Below are 23,455 nucleotides of genomic sequence, written 5' to 3'. Positions count from 1 at the left end.
CATGTACGACGAGATTGAGTGGAATAACTTTTATTCTATCCACATTCACTGGACTTTGAGAAACAGAGCGTTTTTATTTTTTGCAAATTTGATAAATAAAAACTTTATATAAAACATCTGACAAAATCATTTCCACTTAGAATGTACACAAACCAGCAAAGTGACAGGAGCAATTTGTGAAAAACGTGATAATAATAATAATAATATTATTATTATTATTATTATTGAAAGAAAAAAAAAATACATCCTTACCATCAAATACTTTCATTCCATATTTTGCTGCCTTTTTTTTTTGTATTTTTGGTGTTTTGTTTTCGAGTAGAGTTTTTATTTCATCCTTGGTTGGTTCAGCAACACGTGCCACCATTTTGTTTTTCTCTACTCACGGTATATGAGCTGATATCCTAGTAGTAGAGTCGCCAATCAGAGCGCGCAATTGCTCACATCAATGTGGATAGAATTATTTAAAAAATAAATTAATTAACTAATAATAATTTAAAAAAAAAACATTTCACTGTATATTCACAGAATATTCAGAGAAACACAGTTTGGACAGTTTAAACAGAGCATAATAATATATTACACCATGGAGTTGAGTGCAAAAGTTTACATACCCTTGGGACAAACTGAAAAAGACAAATTTAAATTTACAGCAACATTACATGCAGTGTGTGAGGTTTCTCAAAGATTTCTTGCATTCCTTATTTTTTCATGCACAACATGTACCATCATTGTAGGTTAAAAATAAACAAACTCGTAAGTAAATAAATATGAGGGAGCCAGGGGTAATGCCCCTCCCCAAAAACAAACAAACAAAAAAGCCCACCACCCACACCACTCGGACATCCTCCGAGATTATAATTATAAATCTGTGGGGAAAGGGGAAAAAAAAAAGTCATAAAATTATGAGACAAAAAACTCAAAAATAGTGGGTTTGTTTTGTCAAGGAAGCACATCAACTATGGACACGGCGTTCCCTATAACCCCCGGCTCACACGTTTCAAAGTGAGACAGATTTGAGCAGATGAGAAAAATCCACACACTGACAGTAACAGGAATCTGCTGTTTCACAATAATTACACATTTATGAACAGATAAGACAAAAAAAAAAAAAAAAAAGACATGGATAAACAAAGCTTTGCGATTTATACATTTATGCTTCCTGGCTGCAGTGCATTCTGGGAAATGTAGTCGAAAAGCTTTATTCTATTATGTTGTGTGATTGAAGGACTGCATTTCCTTTAACTCTGGGCTCAGACATGGTGTCTGTGGTGCGATGACGATGTTCCGACCATGAAAAGTCATGCGATGTGGCTTCTGAACAAAAATAAGTGCTTTTTTTTCCCCCAATTTAAGTTTTGTTTCTCGTAAATTTGTGACGTTTTAGTCCTACAATATTTGTGATGGTTTTTCCTCGTAAATGTATGGCTTTACAATCTCAGAGAATATCAGATTTCTTACTTGTAAATTTTTTACTTTAATCTCAGAAATTCTGAGGTTTTTTTCTCGGAATATTACTCCCCTCCCCCGGGTCCGTTTTTTTTTTTTTTTTTTAAACCTACAATGGCCCAATACACCGCCACAGCAAATAAATAAATAAATAAATAAATAAATAGAAACCCACACAGAAACATTACATCACTCTGTATTACTGAGAGAAATATTCTGTAAATACCTGAAATGTCCTACTATTTGCTTTCATCATTACATCAAACCTTTCTTCCCTCTGATATCGGAACAGTTTTGGGATCCACTCAGCCCAATTTATTTATATATATATATATATATATATATATATATATATATATATATATATATATATGAATGAATGAGTGATTCCACGCTTATGGGTACTGAAATGGGGACATGAACTTGTTTTTAAAAATTCACCTAAAACCATTTCTTTTTTTACCATCAGGTCACAAAACATGTAATCTTTAATGAATGATATTTTTAAAAGATAACTTTAATTTTCTGAGATGTAATAAAAACATATTTATATGCCAAAGTCAGAACGTAACAGAAGTGTTGTGGACATATATATTCTCAATTTTAACAATGTAGAATTACTTTTTGAAACATAGGAAGGTGATGTTTTAGCAAATATAATTAATAAACATGTGTAGTAGAATAAACATACACATTCTTTCAATAAGATTAACATGGTATAGAGCTAGATTGTAATTAATTTGTAACAGACGCGAGATGGACAATCGTAACAGAAGTAATGGAACAGACATCATTTTGGAACTCATAGGCTTGACTTTGGCATATAAATATGTTTTTATTACATCTCAGAAAATTAAAGTTATCTTTTAACATATCATTCATTAAAGATTACATGTTTTGTGACCTGATGGTAAAAAAAGAAATGGTTTTAGGTGAATTTTTAAAAATAAGTTCATGTCCCCATTTCAGTACCCATAAGCGTGGAATCACTCATATATATATAAAAAATAATATATATAAAATATATATATATAAAATATATATATATATATATATATATATATATATATATATAAAATATATATATAAAAAAAATATATATATATATATATATATTTTTTTTTTTTTTTTTTTTTTTAAATTTTGCATTGCTTTAAATTGTTGCCTTGTTAAATTAAATCATAAAAAAAATAAGTCAGATTGTTTACGGAGGTTTAAATTAGTCAGCATGCTTATGCGGATATTTACACACACTTGGGAGCACGAGCAGGTTACGAACGTTCTTTTTCACGAAAATCACATTTCTTCTCTCAATGCACCAGTGTGTCTTGCTTGAGAAACAAGGCCCGAGAATTTGATTGAATTTTTTTTTTGGCGATAAACTGCAAAATAAAGCTGCATTTTTTTTTAACCCCCACTCAAAAACACGGGGCCTTCAAATGTTCCCCTCCTCTGTGATATAGCATTACACTACAATGTTTAACAATTATTTACCGAAGGTGAAGTGAAGATCAGTGAATAATAATTGAGATGAAGTCGAGTCTCTAGCGGATAATTGTTTTAATATAAATACACAGGTGATTGTTTTAACAAATAAATAAACAAATTATTTCAAACTAGAAAAGCGGTATGTAAATGTAATAACTTTGCGGCACAGATTTGTGTCACTTGTCTACGCCGAGTCACATCAAATCGTTTGTTTTGAAATTGATAAAATAAATCCCAACTCCACCTTACCTTTGAATAGTTTTAGACCAAACTTCGTAGCATCTTTAACGCTTTTAGGAACGGTGTTTTCTTTCATCATCTGTAATTTTTCCTCACTGACGGAGCGATTGGCCACCGTTTTGCCGAGTCGCTCGAGGTGATTATTGAGAAATAGTCCGAATCTCTCAACCAATCAGCGCACGCGATTTCCTATAAAATCACCTGCGTATTTATACTAAAATATTCAGGGATGAGAGTGGGTGGTCACCAAAAAAGCAGAAAACAAGATGGTGCCCGAAGCCGGGGGTCTGGGAGGGATACCCCCCAGGAAAATTTTGAAAAATAAGGCCTTACAAACCACTTTTCCTGCAATCTGAGCTGTAGTAGATAAAAACATCTGTTGTCTTTTTTATATATTTACATGAAAATATGTTTCAAATCAATAGGAGTATTGTTTGAATTCAAAATAAAATCACATTCTACATTCAAGGGTATGGTTATAATTTATGATCAACAAAAATGACAAACTAAATTCACATTAAACGCAAGTTTTATTAATTATCAAAATGTTCATATATTAAATAAAATTTCTTAGGGAGAAAAGGTCAGTCACCCTATGTCCTCATTAGTTGCATATGATTTCAAAGTCTTTTGAAATATTTAAGTTTTCAAAACGGTCAGCATTAATTCAGATTTACTGACCATCATATACATGTTCAATGTATTAAATCAAACGAATGCTAAGTTGATGGGATAATGTCTATGTACACTTTATACAATTATTTATAGTTCACAGTCACTTCTCATTTTCATTTCATCATTTCGACGACTTCTTCAGCCTTTTGGCCAAAGACAAGAGCTTGTCAGTCCTCTCTGTTTTTTATACCAGCATCGATTTCACGTACCTTCGATTCGTCTCGCTTGTCAATTGTATTCGGCATTTTGAGTAAAAAAGCCGATACGAAAGAGAAACGTATTTTTGAAGCGCAGCGACGATGAACATGTGCAAGTTTTGATAAAATAGAACAGATGCGGATACTTTTGTAAGAACTGTTATGATTGGCTTTTGTCCTCTCCCACACTCTTGTAAGAACGGTTATGATTGGCTATCATGCTCTCGCCAGCGATGTTTTGGCCAATTACATTGTAGATAACACGTATTCTACCGCGAGACTTAGCGAGACTAAAGATGGCGAAAATGTAAACATGTAACATCATCGTATGCTTGAGTATCACGAAGGAACATACCCCAACCCCCCTCAATGAAAAAAAAAAATCTCAACAGATTTGGCATAATATCGATTTTTGCTCAGAAAAAGCGGAAATCCGCTGAAAAGCGGAAAACTCTCATCCCTGAATATTCACCAATATCAGAAGATGGAAATGAGAACTTCGACATAACGCAGGTAAAAGCGCTCTGTAACCTCGACAGGAAATAAATCCGTCCAAACTTTAATCCGTGGGGAATTTTGCGTTCGTAGTGGTTTTATAATATACATTTATTTGTTATTGAAGGTTAGAATGTGCAGAGAATCAATGCGCTTGTACACTGATCAGGGTCAGGAAGCGAAAGGTAAGAATAACAAGTGTACACGCTGCTGCCCTGGATTCATTTATATTGCTTAGCTCAAATACGTACACGTCACAACACGCTAGGTTACGATTCACACACGTTTCAATATTCACATGCCTTATCTGGCCAGCAGATGGAAGTGTTGTTCAAAAACGCAGAGCTGAATATCAGATCATACATGAAACACACACACACACACACACACACACACACACCAGACCTGAACACTTTTAAAGCACTTACCGTTCGTCAGCCTGTCGAAGAGGAAAATATCAAAATTCCAGCTTCCAACCTTTTCCAACATACACTGCAAAAAATACAAGCAGGAAATTAAAATGCAGCAACAACAACAATAATAAAGGCACTGTATATACTGTACCTGTGATATTAAATAATGTATGACATAAGCAGATATTTTAAAAATATGGCTTTATACAGTTCATACACTTCATTCTCATTCAATCATTCATCTGTTTACTATTTAACTCTGGTTTTTCTGAAAAAGAATGTCAAACGATATTAACGATTGACATACAAGTTAAAAGGAAAAAACTATGACAGCATTACAGTAAAGAAGAGAAGCAGACACGCAGGAGTCACTCATCTCTTAAAATGCAAAGCGTCACTTTGGATACGCTAAAGCGCACGAGATTTGCATGGCATTTACATTTACACATGCAGAACGGGTCTGTAAGGCTATTGTGTCACTCCGAACCGCACTCATCAGTTACTAATCACATTTACATAATATACATTCAACCTTCAAAAAAAAAAAAGGAGACTGGAATGTTAAATCGCATCCATGTCGTAGATTTTAGTTGTTGGATTATCTGGTGTTTAATCAGCTGGCAAACAAACCGAGTGCAAATGACTAGAGACAGTTGTGATGTGTGTGCGCGCACGCGTGTGTGTATGTGGCAGGACTGAACACACCCTGGCTTGCCCGCAGTAATCTTCATCCAGGATGTGCAGGGGGTTCAGGTGCGGAGCTCCGCGCAGCAACCGGGATGACAGGAGGTGACGCTGGAAACTGAAAAGCCTGCGGATCCTCCGGGCTGGAATCGATCCCGCTGACTCGGCACGGGCTGAACACACACACACACAAAGATGAAATCACTACAGCACACAATACAATAGTATTATACATTCTACAACCTAACCTGGAACTACTTTTTCCCCCTCAAGGGACGAATGATCATAGCACAAGTTTAAAAACCAGAAACACTTACTTTTACTATGCTGAAGAACTGCATAAAACTCCATACAAATAAAAACAGGAAGCGTGTTGAGATGTGTGTCCATTGAAATGAAACTCAAGTGAAAAAACTGAATTATTTCTATAATTTTTATTCCTAACAATTTCTATGCTCGGTTTGAGAAGGACAACGAGGAGTCTGCATCCAGGGCAAGGCTGACTACAGACCACCAACCCCTAACACTCTCCCCCACTGATGTTAAAGCAGTGCTGACCAGGATTAATCCACATAAAGCTGCAGGCCCTGATGCCATCCCCGGACGTGTGCTCAGAGCATGTGCCGGGGAGCTGGCGGTGGTCCTGACGGACGTATTCAACATGTCTTTGGCCCATGCTATCGTTCCGACCTGCTTCAAGACCACCTCCATTGTGCCAGTACCAAAACACTCCACTCCAACATGTCTCAACGACTACCATCCAATAGCACTCACCCCCATCATTACAAAGTGTTTAGAGCAGCTGGTCCTGACAAATCTCAAATCCTGTCTTCCCCCCCCACCAATTTGCCTACCGCAAGAACAGGAGCACAGAGGAAGCAGTCTCCCGAGCACTGCACTCTGTCCTCTCGCACCTGGATAATAGCAACACATACGCCAGAATGCTGTTCATAGACTTCGATTCAGCATTTAACACGGTCATCCCCTCTAAGCTCATCACCAAACTCACAGATCTGGGCAGCAGTGCTCCCATCTGCGACTGGTTGTTGGATTTTCTAACCAACAGGCCCCAACACGTTCGTTTAGACCATCACTGCTCCTCCACCCTCATACTAAACACTGGCATACCACAAGGCTGTGTGATGAGCCCGTTCCTCAACTCCCTTTTTACTCATGACTGCAGACCCGTACATTACACTAACACCAAGTTTGCGGATGACGCCACAGTGATGGGCCTCTTCAAGGACAACGATGAGTCAGCCTCCAGAGAGGTGGTGGACCGCCTAGCTGTGTGGTGCAGCGAGAACAACCTGCCGCTCAACACCAATAAAACCAAGGAGCTCATCGTGGACTTCAGGAGGAATGCTGACACACACACCCATCCACATCAACGGTGCAGCAGTGGAGCGTGTGACCAGCTTCAAATTCCTAGGGATCCACATCTCGCAGGACCTCACCTGGACAACCAACTGCTCCAACTTGGTCAAGGCGGCTCACCGGCGTCTCTTTTTGAGGACTCTGAAGAAAAAACACCTCTCTTCAGACATCCTGGTGAACTTCTACCGTTGTACCATCGAGAGCATCCTAACCAACTGTATTACAGTGTAGTATGGGAACTGCTCTGTCTCGGACCGGAAGGCACTGCAAAGAGTGGTGAAGATCGCCCAGCGTGTCGTGGGAGCCTCGCTTCCTCCTATTGAGGATGTCTACAGGAAGCAATGTCTCAGGAGAGCCATAAACATCAAAGACTCCTGCCATCCAGCACACAAACCGTTCACTCTCCTGCCCTCTGGAAGGCGCTACAGGAGCCTTCGGACCAAAACCACCAGGTTCAGGAACAGTTTTTTTCCTTCAGCTGTCTCACTGCTGAACTCCACCCCCCCCCAAAACAAACTGAATTGATTTGAGCTGACTTCATTGCACCATCACTATTTGCACTACTGTTTATTCATATCGTGTTTTGTATATACTGCAAATATCTATGTATCATACCATTGCACTACAGTTCATTCATATCGCGCATTTTCATTCATATTGCACATTTTGAACATGCTGTAAATATCTATCACATCACTACACCATTCCATACCCTGTAACTCCTTTACATTTATATTTATGTATATTACACTTGTTATTTACTGCTATGCACTTCTGGTTAGATGCAATCTGCATTTCGTTGTCTTGTACCTGTGACATGTGCAATGACAATAAAGTTGAATCTAATGTACAGAAACTAACAGAGGTCTAAAACGTCACATCATGTCAGTAACGCTCAGAGGTACCGGACGCTTCCTGTCGTTCCACCGTGATAAATCTGAAGTCATTCAGAGTCCCGAGGCGTAAAGTTTCTCACGAAGAGAGGCAGCAGGTCATAAAACACTGCGAAGGTAAATAACCTGAGGCAGCCCGGTGTGTTTTATGGATTTAAGTGAATGAGGACGGTGATTGATTAACGCCACACTGTTATGCAGGCTGAAATGTGCTTCCTGCTGCCAGAGGGTACGAAAGAGCCGAGTGCTTTCGCAGTGACTCGCTTGAAACCTCCACTGTCAGGTACGAAAAGTTAAACTCCTGCCGGATAGACAGAACACGGGGACGAGCTGGAATGACCTGGATATAAAATATCCAGTAACTGTTACAGCAGCGGTTTAGTGTGTAACAGAATGTATTTTAATGGTGGAAACGCGAAACGCCGTCATGCTGTTTAGACCTAGTCTGGTTAACACCAGACCATATCACAAGTGAAATATGGTCTGGAATCCGCCTATTGAATTTCTCGTAGGGGAGGTGTGGTTTACGATTGTCAACGGCCGTTTATTGGACGTTGCGAATGTCTATCATTTGGCGTATACGTAGCCCATGGCCAATCATGGCAATTGTACCCGGTGACGTAGTTAGAGCGACGAAGAGGCGAAGAAGAGAAGGAAAGAGAAAGAGAAGGCAAAACAAAAATAGGAAAACAATGGCACCAAACGATTACTGCCATTTGTGCAAGACAAATATGAGCGAAGCTGATCGAAAGTTTGGTTCGTATCACTCGCCGCCATGTTAAATGTGATCCGTAAACAGTCCCAAATAAACTACAAGCTTTCGTTTGTCAAGTAGTACGCGTCACCGTCTTTCCACCCCTCCCCACTCTCTGATTGGCTCCCTAACTCAGGCGAGCCTTTAGACCATAGTTGCCATGCTGTCTTTTCAGATCGGAACGATTGTGCAAAGCAGCATGGGATTTCCCAGGCTAGTTTAGACCTGGGAATTTTCTAGAATAGATTTTTCACCAAGGTTCCTGAGAACCTTTCATAGAACTATTACAATATTAGGTGCTTTCAGACCAAAGGAACGACAACTTCTTGAGGGAAGGTCTGCGCTTTTTTTTTTTTTTTGTCTCCTCGCACTGCAGGAACAGAGACTAATCGTAGTTCTTAGAACGGCATTTTGAGGAACTTCTGTAGCTCCTATTTCAGGGTAGGTTCTCTTCAAACACAAGAGGAACCATAAATGGTGTAAGTGTACTGTGACTGGTCGAATACGAGCCAATGCAGCATCAGCAACTGCCATTTTTAGAAATCTGTGTAAACAACAACAGTTCTTAAGGTTAGCGCTAAAAATGAAAAAAAAAAAAAAAGACAAAACAGGCCAACAGTGAACCCCAGGCTTTACTGAGTTTATATGTGACGGAGGAAATGCGGCACGATTTTGATGCGTCTAAACAAAAATCTTCGCTAGCATTTCCCACGAATATCATGCTAGCAAGCCAGCTTACGCCACTTCAGCGTTCCTAATGGCGGTGTGAATGCAAACAGAAAGAGACCTTTGAAAGTATGTAGTTCTCGGGGAAGCTCCTCAGCGAGCGTGTTCCTCTCAACAACTTTCTGAACTCTTTGGTCTGAAAGTGTCTCATGAGCAAGTTCATGAAAGACAACATCGGTTCCTGGAGGAGTTCCTGATTTGCATTTCCACCAAACTGGAACCATTATGCAAAATAACAGAAGTCACTAGTAAGCATTTGGGGGGGGGGTGCGCGTGCTCTGAGAACATGATATCTCCTGCTGGCAACTCAGCCATAACTCTGGTAAAATGCGACTGAATTGAATGAAATTACAATATGCGTATTAATCGACATAAAGAATCCTGTCAAGTTTCGTGAGATTCCTCCAAAAATTGTGAGGGGAGTTGATTTCAGAAGCTGAGTACCCTTCCTGGGACGGACATCGCTACGACAATCTCCTTTCAGGTCTTTCAGTCAGTAGAGGATAAATATTGTGAGGGAAGTTGAGTTCAGAAAGCAAGCGCACCTTGATGAAATTGCCAAAGTACGAGTTTGTTAATAATCAAGGGCATAACTCTGGGAAAATTTTCCCAAATTAAACAAAATTTCAATATGCATATAACGGTCATATAACAAAGCCTTTTGCCAAGTTTGGTAAAATTCCTCCACAAATTGTGAGAGGAGTTGATTTCAGAAGAACGTACACCCTCATGAAATTGTCAAAGTACAAGTTATTTAATCAAGGGTCAAAACTCTGGGAAATTTTTCACAAACAAAATTAAATTGCAATCTGCGCATTACCGACGTATAACAAGGCCTTTTGCCAAGCTTCGAGAAATTCGTCCAAAAATTGTGAGGGGAGTTGATGTCAGAAGGTGAGCACACTTCCCGGGACGGACAGACATCGCCACAACATAATCCCCCTTCGGGCCTTTCAGCCAGCAGGGGATAAAAACTTTAAAACGACTTGATATTTTATAATGTTACTGCTTTTGCTTCATCGCACAAATATGATGATGTATCCCAGCTACGTGTTCACAGAGTTGGGTGACGTGGCCACATGATATGGATATTGTTATATAATACAGTATAAAGCTTCATCTTTATTGTTCTAGGTTTCAGTGTCAGTGTTTTTACAAAATATCTTTTCCACTTTGCCCATTTTCTCATGCTGCCTCGAATATAAAACACGTCATTAGCTCGATGCAATGGATAAACAGAACTACAGACTGAAGCAGGAACCACAACTAAACTTTCTACATTCTTGAAAAGGTTCTTGTTTGTCAGCATGCCCTGTCCAGAGAACTGTACATTTCAATAAGACAGCATTACCTATACAGTGCGGAGCGTAAATGAGTGCACCCTCTTTGAAAAGTAACATTTTAAACAATATCTCAATGAACACAAACAATTCCCAAAATGTTGAAAAGACAAAGTTTAATATAACATCTGTTTAACTTATAACGGGAAAGTAAGGTTAATAATATAACTTAGATTACACATTTTTCAGTTTTACTCAAATTAGGGTTGTCGACATTTTGCAACATCAATCTTTTTCCATTCTTCAACAATGACCTCTTTTAGTGACTGGATGCTGGATGGAGAGTGATGCTCAACTTGTCTCTTCAGAATTCCCCAAAGAAAATAATTTCTTTACACCACAAAGGTGAAGGCTACAAGAAGATCAGCAAAGCTTTACTTATCAGTCAGAATACTGTAGCAAAAGTGGTACAAAAATTTAAGAAAGATGGAACTGCAACCATCTCACAGACACGTCCAGGTCGTCCACGGAAGTTAACACCTCGACAGGAGCGCCTTCTGATGAGAAGGGTTGAAGAAAATCGGCATGCAAGTTCACTGCAGTTATCTAAAGAAGTAGAAAGCCAAACTGGGGTGACTATTTCCCGTGACACAATACGGCGTACACTGCAGAGGAATGGCGTGCATGGATGCCATCCACGAAAGAAGCCTCTCCTAAAGCCCAGGCGCAAAAAAGCCTGCCTAGAGTTTGCCAGGGCCCATGAGGACAAAGATGAAGACTACTGGGACTCTATACTCTGGAGTGATGAGACCAAGATAAATGTTTTTGGAACTGATGGCTTCAAAACTGTATGGCGTCGCAAAGGTGAGGAATACAAAGAAAAATGCCTGGTGCCTACAGTGAAACATGGTGGTGGCAGTGTCCTTATGTGGGGCTGCATGAGTGCTGCTGGTGTCGGGGAGCTGCATTTCATTGCTGGCATCATGAATTCACAGATGTATTGCTCTATACTGAAAGAGAAGATGCTACCATCACTCCGTGCCCTTGGTCGTCGTGCACTTTTCCAACATGACTAAACACGCATCTACAGTTAGGTCCATATATATTTGGACACTGACACAAATTTTGTTTTGTTTTTTTACCTGTTTACTGAAAGATATTCAAGTTATAGTTCTATAATGGACATAAAGTCCAGACTTTCAGCTTTCATTTGAGGGTATCCACATTAAAATTGGATGAAGGGTTTAGGAGTTTCAGCTCCTTAACATGTGCCACCCTGTTTTTAAAGGGACCAAAAGTAATTGGACAATTGACTCAAAGGCTATTTCATGGGCAGGTGTGGGCAATTCCTTCGTTATGTCATTCTCAATTAAGCAGATAAAAGGCCTGGAGTTGATTTGAGGTGTGGCGCTTGCATTTGGAAGATTTTGCCATGAAGAAAACATGCGGTCAAAGGAGCTCTCCATGCAGGTGAAACAAGCCATCCTTAAGCTGCGAAAACAGAAAAAACCCATCCGAGAAATTGCTACAATATTAGGAGTGGCGAAATCTACAGTTTGGTACGTCCTGAGAAAGAAAGAAAGCACTGGTGAACTCATCAATGCAAAAAGACCTGGACACTCACAGAAGACAACAGTGGTGGATGATTGCAGAATAATTTCCATGGTGAAGAGAAACCCCTTCACAACAGCCAACCAAGTGAACAACACTCTCCAGGAGGTAGGCCTATCAATATCCAAATCTACCATAAAGAGAAGACTGCATGAAAGTAAATACAGAGGGTTCACTGCACGGTGCAAGCCACTCATAAGCCTCAAGAATAAAAAGGCTAGATTGGACTTTGCTAAAAACATCTAAAAAAGCCAGCACAGTTCTGGAAGAACATTCTTTGGACAGATGAAACCAAGATCAACCTCTACCAGAATGACAGAAAGAAAAAAGTATGGTGAAGGCGTGGTACAGCTCATGATCCAAAGCATACCACATCATCTGTAAAACATGGCGGAGGCAGTGTGATGGCTTGGGCATGCATGGCTGCCAGTGGCATTGGGTCACTAGTGTTTATTGATGATGTGACACAGGACAGAAGCAGCCGGATGAATTCTGAGGTATTCAGAGACATACTGTGTGCTCAAATCCAGCCAAATGCAGCCAAACTGATTGGTCGGCGTTTCATAATACAGATGGACAATGACCCAAAACATAAAGCCAAAGCAACCCAGGAGTTTATTAAAGCAAAGAAGTGGAATGTTCTTGAATGGCCAAGTCAGTCAGCTGATCTCAACCCAATTGAGCATGCATTTCACTTGTTAAAGACTAAACTTCAGACAGAAAGGCCCACAAACAAACAGCAACTGAAAACCGCTGCAGTAAAGGCCTGGCAGAGCATTAAAAAGGAGGAAACACAGCATCTGGTGATGTCCATGAGTTCAAGACTTCAGGCAGTCATTGCCAACCAAGGGTTTTCAACCAAGTATTAGAAATGAACATTTTATTTACAATTATTTAATTTGTCCAATTACTTTTGAGCCCCTGAAATGAAGGGATTGTGTTTAAAAAATGCTTTAGTTCCTCACATTTTTATGCAATCATTTTGTTCAAACCACTGAATTAAAGCTGAAAGTCTGAACTTCAACTGCATCTGAATTGTTTTGTTCAAAAATTCATTGTGGTAAATGTACAGAACCAAAATTAGAAAAATTTTGTCTCTGTCCAAATATTTATGGACCTAACTGTAAGGCCACTGTTGGATTTCTGAAGAAGAACAGGGTGAAAGTGATTCAGTGGCCAAGTACGTCTCCTGATCTGAACCCAATCGAACACCTATGGGGAATTCTGAAGAGACAAGTTGAGCATCACTCTCCATCCAGCATCCAGTCACTAAAAGAGGTCGTTGTTGAAGAATGGAAAAAGATTGATGTTGCAAAATGTCGCCAACTTGTTCATTCCGTGCCTAGAAGACTTGGTGCTGTCATTAAAAATCATGGAGGCCATACAAAGTGCTAGATGTAGTAGTTTTTGTTGTGGGGTGTACTCATTTTTGCACCACCCTAATTTGAGTAAAACTGAAAAATGTGTAATCTAAGTTTATATTATTAACCTTACTTTCACGTTATAAGTTAAACAGATGTTATATTAAACTTTGTCTTTTCAACATTTTGGAAATTGTTTGTGTTCATTGAGATATTGTTTAAAATGTTACTTTTCAAAGGGGGTGTACTCACTTACGCTCAGCACTGTATATAGTTTCTCAAACTGAATAGTTAAACACTAATGAAATGACGCAATACGCAACACAACCATCTGCTACTTCCTTCCACGCTTTATTTCCCTTTGTAACGTCTCTATATATATTTAATGAGGTTCCATATGAAGGATAAAATGAAACCACAGTTCTGAGTTTTTCTTCCATGTTTGCAAATCAAAACGTGAACAGGAACTAACTTCAGAACAGAACAGGAACTGAAGGTGTGAGCGGGGAACAGAAGAAACACTGGACCACATGTTAGAGGATCAGTCCGAGGACCCAATTGCAGGGATTTGCTGCTTTATTAATATGACGCTTTCTGTTGTCACTGAAATTACAGCTCTGTGTCACATATGTACAGTGTCTTGCAAAAGTATTCATCCCCCTTGGTGTTTGTCCTGTTTTGTCGCATTACAAGCTGGAATTAAAATGGATTTTTGGAGGGTTAGCACCATTTGATTTACACAACATGCCGACCACTTTAAAAGGTGAAAATTGTTGTTTTATTGTGACACAAACAATAATTAAGATGAAAAAAAAAAACAGAAATCTGGAGTGTGCATAAGTATTCACCCCCTTTCATATGAAACCCCTAAATAAGAGCTGCTCCAACCAATTCACTTCATAATTCACATAATTAATTGATTAAGTGCAATCAAAGTATCACATGATGTCTGTATAAATCAGCCTGTTCTGGAAGGACCCTGACTCTGCAACACTACTAAGCAAGCAACATGAAAACCAAGGAGCCTCCAAACAGGTCAGAGACAAAAAGTTGTGGAGAAGTATAGATCAGGGTTGGGTTATAAAAAATATCCCAAACTTTGAATATCCCAGGGAGCACCATTAAATCCATTATAGCAAAATGGAAAGAATGTGGCACCACGACAAACCTGACAAGAGAAGGCCCCGCCCACCAAAACTTACAGACCGGGCAAGGAGGGCATTAATCAGAGATGCAACAAAGACACCAAAGATAACACTGAAGGAGCTGCAAAGATCCACAGCGGAGATGGGAGTATCTGTCCATAGGACCACTTTAAGCCGTACACTCCACAGAGAGGGTGGGGCTTTATGGAAGAGTGGCCAGAAAAAAGCCATTGCTGAAGAAAACACGTTTGGAGTTTGCATGTGGCAGACTCCCCAAACACATGGAAGAAGATTCTCTGGTCAAATGAAACTAAAATTGATCTTTTTGGCCATCATGGGAAATGCCATGTGTGACGCAAACCCAACACCCTGAGAACACCATTCCTACAGTGAAGCATGGTGGTGGCAGCATCATGCTGTGGGGATGTTTTTCATCTGCAGGGACAGGAAAGCTGGTCAGGACTGAAGGAAAGATGGATGGCACTAAATACAGGGCAATTCTGGAGGAAAACCTGTTTAAGTCAGCCAGAGGTTTGAGACTGGGATGAAGGCTCATGTTCCAGCAGGACAATGACCCTAAACATACTGCTAAAGCTACACTGGAGTGATTTAAAGGGAAACATTTAAATGTCTTGGAATGGCCTAATCAAAGCCCAGACCTCAATCCAATTGAGAATCTGTGGCATAACTTGAAGATTGCTGTACACCAACGCAACCCATCTAACTTCAAGGAGTTGGAGCAGTTTTGCCTTGAGGAATGGACAAATATCCCAGTAGCTAGATGTGCTAAGCTAATAGAAACATACCCCAAGAGACTTGTAGCTGTAATTGCAGCAAAAGGTGGCTCTACAAAGTACTGACTTTGGGGGGGTTGAATACCTATGCACAGTCCAGATTTCTGTTTTTTTTTTTTTCTCCATCTTAATTATTGTTTGTGTCACAATAAAACAACAATGTGCACCTTTAAAGTGGTAGGCATGTTGTGTAAATCAAATGCCCCCCCCCAAAAAAAATCCATTTTAATTCCAGCTTGTAATGCGACAACAAAACAGGACAAAACACCAAGGGGGATAAATACTTTTGCAAGACACTGTAGACAAAAAAAAAAAAAAAGGTGGAAATGTACCCATTATGTTTAATGGTGCCTTTAATTCCTTTAGGTGTTTTTTCAGAATACAGTCCTGTAGTTTAGTGAGTGTAATGTTGTGGAGTATTTGGGTGTGCATGGATATGTACAGTGCAATATGGATATACAGGAGTATATAGTAGTAGTAGTAGTAGTAGTAGTAGTAGTGCTCCTCCTCCATCTGGTACTTACAGTGTAAGGTGCGGAAATCGACACCCAGGTACGGGTGCGAGCCTCTTCGTTCGGGTTCAAATCCTACCTGGCTCCTCACTCTCACATCTCCTAGAAGGCATCAACACAAAGTCCCTCAAGAGGTGTGTGAGCGCATAGATCAAGGCCTAGCCTGGTGCTGGACATACATAAACTACACACACACGCGCAAAAACATGGGAAGGAGGGAGAGGAGAGAGAGAGAGAGCGAGAGAGAGAGAGAGAGAGAGAGAGAGAGAGAACATGCAGCTCCATGCCGGGAGGAGAAAGGCATTAGTATTCAGACTGGCACAAGCGAAGTAAATGCAGGGAAAGAAAGGCAAGCTTGTGCTTTAGCCCAAGTCAGAATGGAGGGAGGGGGTGGGTGGGGTGGGGTGGGGTGTCAGAGGGACTTCAATGAGGTTGGCCAAAGCTCTCGAGTCACAGCTGTTAAATTCTCATTCAGTAGGCCTTTTCATGAGACATTGTGTTGGGGACAGGAGGGGAAAAAACATAAAGGAAAATTAAAAATAAACAAAATTAAATAAAAATAAAAAAAAAAAAGCTTGCATAGAATTCTACTGAGTAATGGCAGCCTCCAACAAGTCAAGTCACTAGTGATTGGTGTACATGTGCATTAAATAAGTGAATAAATAATCAATAAATAAATAGGTAAATAAGTAAATAAAGGACAGCCTCCCACCAGTAATATTTACTTACTTGAAAACAGCTGTTTGAATATTACACAAGCCCCTATCAAAATACCAAAACTGTGAATTACAATTACATAAAACAACACTATCGCTTCAAAAAATAATAATAATAATAATAATAAAAAGAAAGAAATCATCATTCAAACAAACAAAGGCAGACATGAGTAAAAATGTAAAAAAGCATTCAAAAGATCTGACAGAAAAAAAATAAATGTACCAAAGTGTAGTAGCACACATCACACATGCAAACGGAAGTACCACACGTGAAAAACCAGACTGAAGCTCATCGAGCATGCAGGAGGAGGAGGAGGAGAAGGAGGGGAGGACTGCTAAGGTAGAGAAGTGAGGGGCGGGATAGAGGGGGAAATAATAAAACGCGCATTCCCATTATGCAACCACAGCAGCTTTTTCACCCACAAAACCCCCCAGTTTCGTCAGCAGAATGACCTTTGACCTCTGCGGCTTGGCTCTGAAAGCCTCTCCGCGCGTCGCCGGGTTATTAATCGTGGTATGCGAGAACGCCACTGGCTGCTTCTCGAGTGCCGACGCCTGCTGCGTGCTTCAGCTGGATGAAGGAGTTCCTCAGGGAGGCCAACTTGTGGACGCTCCTGTTTACTCTCACGACAAGACTGTTTGGACTGTTTTATCGGTCACGGCTCGAAATAAAAGGAGCAGGTCAGGGTGAGGTTGCTGTGGGAGGAGGGATTTGGCTCGGGGCTTCGGAAAGTACCGTTTATCAAAGCTTTTAAACATTTCGCTGCACATTTGCACCACCTTCAATGGTGAGGTTTGTGGATCTGAGAATTAGTGCTTGTAAATTTAACAGCAGCGCAAAAAAAAAAAAAAAAAAACTGCATGTGATGAAATTGAAATAAATTTAACAAAGGGGAGAAAAAAAACAAACACAAAAACAATTCCTCCATGAGCATGCTCGGTGAAGTCAAGATCAAGTCTAGATATGTACCTGTGAATTAAATCAGTCCAATGCTTTTTGTGTGCGTGTGCGCGTGTGTGTGTGTGTGTGTGTGTGAGATTACCACAGACAAGAATTACTCCAGTTTACTCCAAACTCACATGAATGCCATGAAAGTTTAAGGACAGTTCTCAAATTCCTTCGATAAACATCTAAACTGTGTGTTCTTTTTTTTTTTTTTTTCCTGGGAGAATGCTTCATAAACTTTGAAATTAAAACCATTTGTCGTTCAGCCAAAACACCAACGTGTGGCCATGTGGCTCTACAAAAATGTCGAAAAGCATCAGATTTAAGGATGGAGGTGAATTTGAACACTTTCATGTTCGGTTCACAGGGTATCTGGTTGAGACGAGAAGTAGCGTGCATCGGGACCAGGATGCCGTGGGACGCAACAAAAAAAAGTTGCACAAGCGGGAGGTTTGTACATTCGTGTGGGTGTGAGTGAGCAGTCAGATATGAAGCTTGTGGGACAAAACGACTGAATTAACATGAGAATGTGGCACGTCGTTCTCCCCAAGTTTCAATTCATCTTTTATTTATATTTTGGGAAAAAGATCTCAAAAACACTGCATTCAGGTATTATAATAATAATAATAATAATAATAATAATAACCCACAACAACAAGTGTAATTTAAAGTCCTACATGCATCTTGAGTTCAGATGAATTATTAATGTATAGTAGAAAAATCTTTTTTTTTTTTTTTCCTCCACAGTGTTTCCAGGTTCATAGCAATACTGGTATGGTTCTTTTTTTTATGCTGTGGCTTAGGCCACACCCACTGTGTTTAAATGCGAATAGAGAAATATTTGAAGCACTAAACAAATTGTAGTCGTGCTTCCATTAGCCTGCTTCATGCGCAATATGAAACTGCAAACTTAAAAAAAAGGAGTAATGAAAACGTGTGAATTTTTTTTTGGGGGGGGGAATGAAATTTTGCAAAAGAAACATTTTACGCTCATGAGGTGGTTTTTCAGATGAAGCAATTTTTCGCACTGAAGTTACATGACATGAAGAGCAAACGGAAACTAAGAGCTCTATTGCAAGAGGAGAAACCATCGCATTATTCTTCTATCCACATTCACTGGATATGAGCAATCGTGAACTCTGATTGGCTACTCTACTACTAGGATATCAGCTCATATACCATGAGGAGAGAAAAACAAAATGGTGGAGCGTGTTGCTGAACCAACCGAGGACGAAATAAAAACTCTACTTGAAAACAAAACACCAAAAAATACAAAAAAAAAAGCAACAAAATATGGAATTAAAGTATATGGTGGTAAGAAAGTCTCTTCCCCCCCCCCCCAAGAATCATCGCATTTTTCACAAATTGCTCCCGTCATTTCGCCGGTTTGTTTACAGTCTAAGCGGAAATGAGTTTGTCGGATGTTTTGTGTAAAGTTTTTATTTATTGAATTTGCAAAAAATAAAAAACACTCCGTTTCTCAAAATCCAGTGAATGTGGATAGAATAAAACCGTTATTCCACTCAATCTCGTTGTACATGAATTATAGCCATGGCTATCAGCTCATGTATGACTCGATTTCATGGAATAACTTAAATATATCACTCGATGCAAATACAAACCATTTGCAGCTGTGTTTCGTGAAAGTTTTTTTTTTTAACATTGCTTCTATTTTGCATAAAGCTGCAACAGAAACCTGGCTACAGTCATTGTGTTACACCCCTTTTTTTTTTTTTGAGACTCCAACACCTGCCCATGGGATCCGAATTATAACCAGGTTTGGTGTGAACGGTCATGCGAGTTTTGCTGAAATTCTTTTCTGTGGTAATCAGGCATAACATTACAGCTCTCCTGCATAAAGATGAGGTTGAAAAATGCAGAAGTGTCTCTTTAACGTCACTGTACACAGCATTGTGCAATAGGAAGCACAAGCCGCTCCGATTTCTCACCATCGAGCCGTTCTAAGAGGTCAAAAGGTCACTGAAACTCTGGGTAGTATCTCTGTTAATCACATTTAGTGTAATCAGATCAGAAAATTTCAAAGGCGAGATCCTGAGGAGCCTTAAATCCTTCTCCTGATGAGATTATCTGAGGCTGTGTGATTGACAGGGCAGGTATCCAGGACATGGTGAATGGTGTGATCAGGGACAGAGCCACAGTGTTTGCTGGTTTGTTTTAGTGTGTGTGTGTGTGTGTGTGTGTGTGTGTGTGTGTGTGTGTGTGTGTGTGTATAAAAAGTACAAAATGTTGCTTACCTAGCATACGAATATACATAGCAGTTTGATCAGAACTGTCGTAGGAGATTGCGCCACGTCTCTGTGGGGAGGAAAAGAAGAGGTTCGAGTCAGATTTTTTTTGGCCTCAAACCAAAATGAGATGCATTTTTAGGACTAAAACTGTCTCAATGTGCATCAAAAGATATAATCAGTAATCTGAGCTGGAGCTATTTTGAAATGATGCATAATGCAAAAAAAAAAAAAAAAACACCCCATACTGTTCCAAAAAGTAAAGAAAACAAATTTCCGTATTCGGTCAAGTCACATGGTCAATATTCTCAGCGATGGTCTAGAACACAGTGAGCAGAGCACGTAGACTCTGTCGCATAACATTTTCACGTACATTCACACATTTTGATGATTTTTTTTTTTTTGGTGACTTCAAACTACACTTGGCCCCACCTCGGAAGTAGATTTGTACAAAATTCCTGAGAAAATCTTCATTCTGTACAGAAAAACTGTCTTGTGTTTTTCCTTTTTGTCCAGTGTGAGTAAGTCTCATCTCATTATCTGTAGCCGCTTTATCCTGTTCTACAGGGTCGCAGGCAAGCTGGAGCCTATCCCAGCTGACTACGGGCGAAAGGCGGGGTACACCCTGGACAAGTCGCCAGGTCATCACAGGACTGACACCAGGGATCCCAGCAGTAATTGAAAAAAAATAGAGGAATGTAAGAAACTATCACCAGGCGGCACAGTGGTGTAGGCTAGTGGTTAGTGCTGTCGCCTCACAGCAAGAAGGTCCGGGTTCGAGCCCCGTGGCCGGCGAGGGCCTTTCTGTGTGGAGTTCGCATGTTCTCCCCGTGTCCGCGTGGGTTTCCTCCGGGTGCTCCGGTTTCCCCCACAGTCCAAAGACATGCAGGTTAGGTTAACTGGTGACTCTAAATTGAGTGTAGGTGTGAATGTGAGTGTGAATGGTTGTCTGTGTCTATGTGTCAGCCCTGTGATGACCTGGCGACTTGTCCAGGGTGTACCCCGCCTTTCGCCCGTAGTCAGCTGGGATAGGCTCCAGCTTGCCTGCGACCCTGTAGAAGGATAAAGCGGCTAGAGATAATGAGATGAGAAACTATCAGCAGGGGTCAAGGGGGCTGCCTGAAGTTGAGATTTTAACATTTAAAGATGCTATAGAACACATTTTTTACATAGATTTAACATAGAAAAGCAACAGAATTTAACCATAATGTGTATCTATTTGATGCCATATTTTGTAATCAATGACATAAGTGGCAAAAAAAAAATTTATAAAAATTAGACGAAAATGTAGCTTTGAAGAATATACTTGCCTAAATATTCCACTGATTTTGTTATAACAATAGCATCCATAGTTCATCTCATTTGTTTATTTTTTTTGTTTCAAGTTAATGTCAAAACTAGTCTAATATAAGCCACATTCATTTTTCAAAAATCATGAATATGAGCAGAAATCAATGATTCAGTAATATTAGATATATACACATGTACAACAAATACTGGAGATATTTGATTTAAACCTCTCTTTTTGAAAGGTTTCACTGCAAAGGAATTTAATGCTCTTTTCTGGGGTGCATTCTGTCTTTCCTCCAGTTTTCTCTGCTTTTGTTTCTCTGACCTTTCCTTCTGCTTTTCTGATGTTCCTGCAGTGCTCTGAATTAAGTTCAACGCATTAGAAACAAAAAGCACGAACGGAGTTAAAACATGTTTTCTAGCAAATGGGCGCAGCCATATTGTTTTCTTGTTCTATCGCGTACAGTCTCGCGGTCAGTGTTGCCAGATACTCCTGACGTTTCCAGCCCAAAATATGTTCAAAACCCGCCAAAATGCACTTGAAACCCCCCAACTGGGCGGAGAACCGCGCAATCTGGCAACACTGCTCGCGGTATTTACATCAATTTAACTTCCGAGTGTTCCCGAATGTCAACGAGAACAAACGAAGCCGACGAAAACATCGCTAAACAAGCAAACCAAATCAGAACGTATTCTGCTGGTCATTTTACTTAAACATATTTTTAATGGATATACAAAAGATTTAAAAAAAAAAAACACTTTCGCTAGAAAATAGCGGAATTCCGCTAAATAGCGGACGTCTGGGATCCCTGTGACACATAGACACACAACCATTCACACTCACATTCACACCTACAGTCAATTTAGAGTCACCAGTTAACCTAACCTGCATGTCTTTGGACTGTGGGGGAAACCAGAGCACCCGGAGGAAACCCACGCGGACACGGGGAGAACATGCAAACTCCGCCCTCGCCGGCCACGGGGCTCGAACCCGGACCTTCTTGCCGTGAGGTGACGGCGCTAACCACTACACCACCGTGCCGCCCTCCAGTGTGAGTAAGTAATCTAGAAAATTCTAAGACATCATTTAAGAATCTTTTTTTCAAGGGTTAGTTCAAGAATATTAAACACACACACTTTAAAGTTATACTCGGCGATTTTGACACGAGGTTTTACAGCTCAAAGTTTAAACAAATCCAGCTTCTCTCTGAAGATTTTGCTGAACCGCCACGCCTCAAAAACACATACTTGGGCTTGAATGTCTTAATGCGACATGTAAATAAAGACGAACCAAGGAGGACAAGATGATGTTGGACCATGTCATGTTTTGTGTCCTGAAGAACAGCAAATATTACTGCACAAAGTGTTCTTTAAAAAATAATAAATAAATAAATAACTGACTGCACCTTTAATAAAACCTACAATAAATAACACACACACACACACACACACACACACACACACACAAAGCTTTTAACTTCTAAGCAGCTTAATATACAATCAGGATATGACCGATTCTGAACTCCGATCAGACCTCATGCATCATGTGACAGACGCAGCCAGACGCAGAAACGTAAACGAACGCATGAAGCATCTCCGAGGCTCCGTGTACATGTGTTACAGCATGTGTGCGTTTCTCACAGAAGTGTGTTTAACAGCCAAAGACTGGACCATCTCTCCAACACTGATCCAGCCTCCACACACACACACACACACTTCAGCTCCACAGGAGGACACAAGGTTCTGAATTAAGCACGCCTCATCTCTCCTGTTTAACCTTCTCGTCCATTTCCTGCCCTGCTCCACTAAACCGCTGGGTGATTAACACGCAAACACAAACCTTGTCTCATGAAGTGGCCGCGTTACAAAAGAGCCGGTTATTAAGCAGGAACGCCAAAAAAGGAGCGCAAACCTGCAACCAAAATTATCTCTAATGGTTATACATATAAAACTAGAGGCACCTTTATATCCAAACCATACAGATATTAGAAATGGGTCATCTCTCTCTCTCTCTCTCTCTCTAATCGATGAACAAAAAAAAATTACAAAAAGGTTCAGATATGCACTGGAAATCATTTTTGCACAGTTCAAGTCCATACACAATTTTGTTAAAAAAAAAAAGTATATGACAGAAGATCTTAAATGGTTGCTCAAAGATATGAA

The 23,455-nt window shown here is 40.0% G+C and overlaps 1 protein-coding gene across 4 annotated transcripts in view; it reads right to left on the bottom strand.

The window, feature by feature from the left end:
* Positions 1-23,455, bottom strand: part of pde7a (phosphodiesterase 7A) — an 80,948-nt gene that overhangs the window by 8,499 nt on the left and 48,994 nt on the right. For 2 of the 4 annotated variants that reach the window (XM_060899772.1, XM_060899775.1), the window contains exons 2-6: positions 20,012-20,072; positions 16,824-16,856; positions 16,107-16,196; positions 5,663-5,814; positions 4,973-5,036 (exon numbers count right to left, since the gene is read on the bottom strand). In XM_060899772.1, the coding sequence (XP_060755755.1) occupies positions 4,973-5,036; positions 5,663-5,814; positions 16,107-16,196; positions 16,824-16,856; positions 20,012-20,072 (400 nt within the window). The remainder of the gene's footprint in view (positions 1-4,972; positions 5,037-5,662; positions 5,815-16,106; positions 16,197-16,823; positions 16,857-20,011; positions 20,073-23,455) is intronic. The other 2 variants (XM_060899773.1, XM_060899774.1) reach the window with 2 other exon arrangements.

This window comes from Neoarius graeffei, chromosome 19 (assembly GCF_027579695.1).
Source record: "Neoarius graeffei isolate fNeoGra1 chromosome 19, fNeoGra1.pri, whole genome shotgun sequence".
NCBI lineage: Eukaryota > Metazoa > Chordata > Actinopteri > Siluriformes > Ariidae > Neoarius > Neoarius graeffei.
The sequence above is the reverse complement of the archived record's forward strand: the minus strand, read 5'-3'. Positions and strand labels throughout refer to the sequence as shown.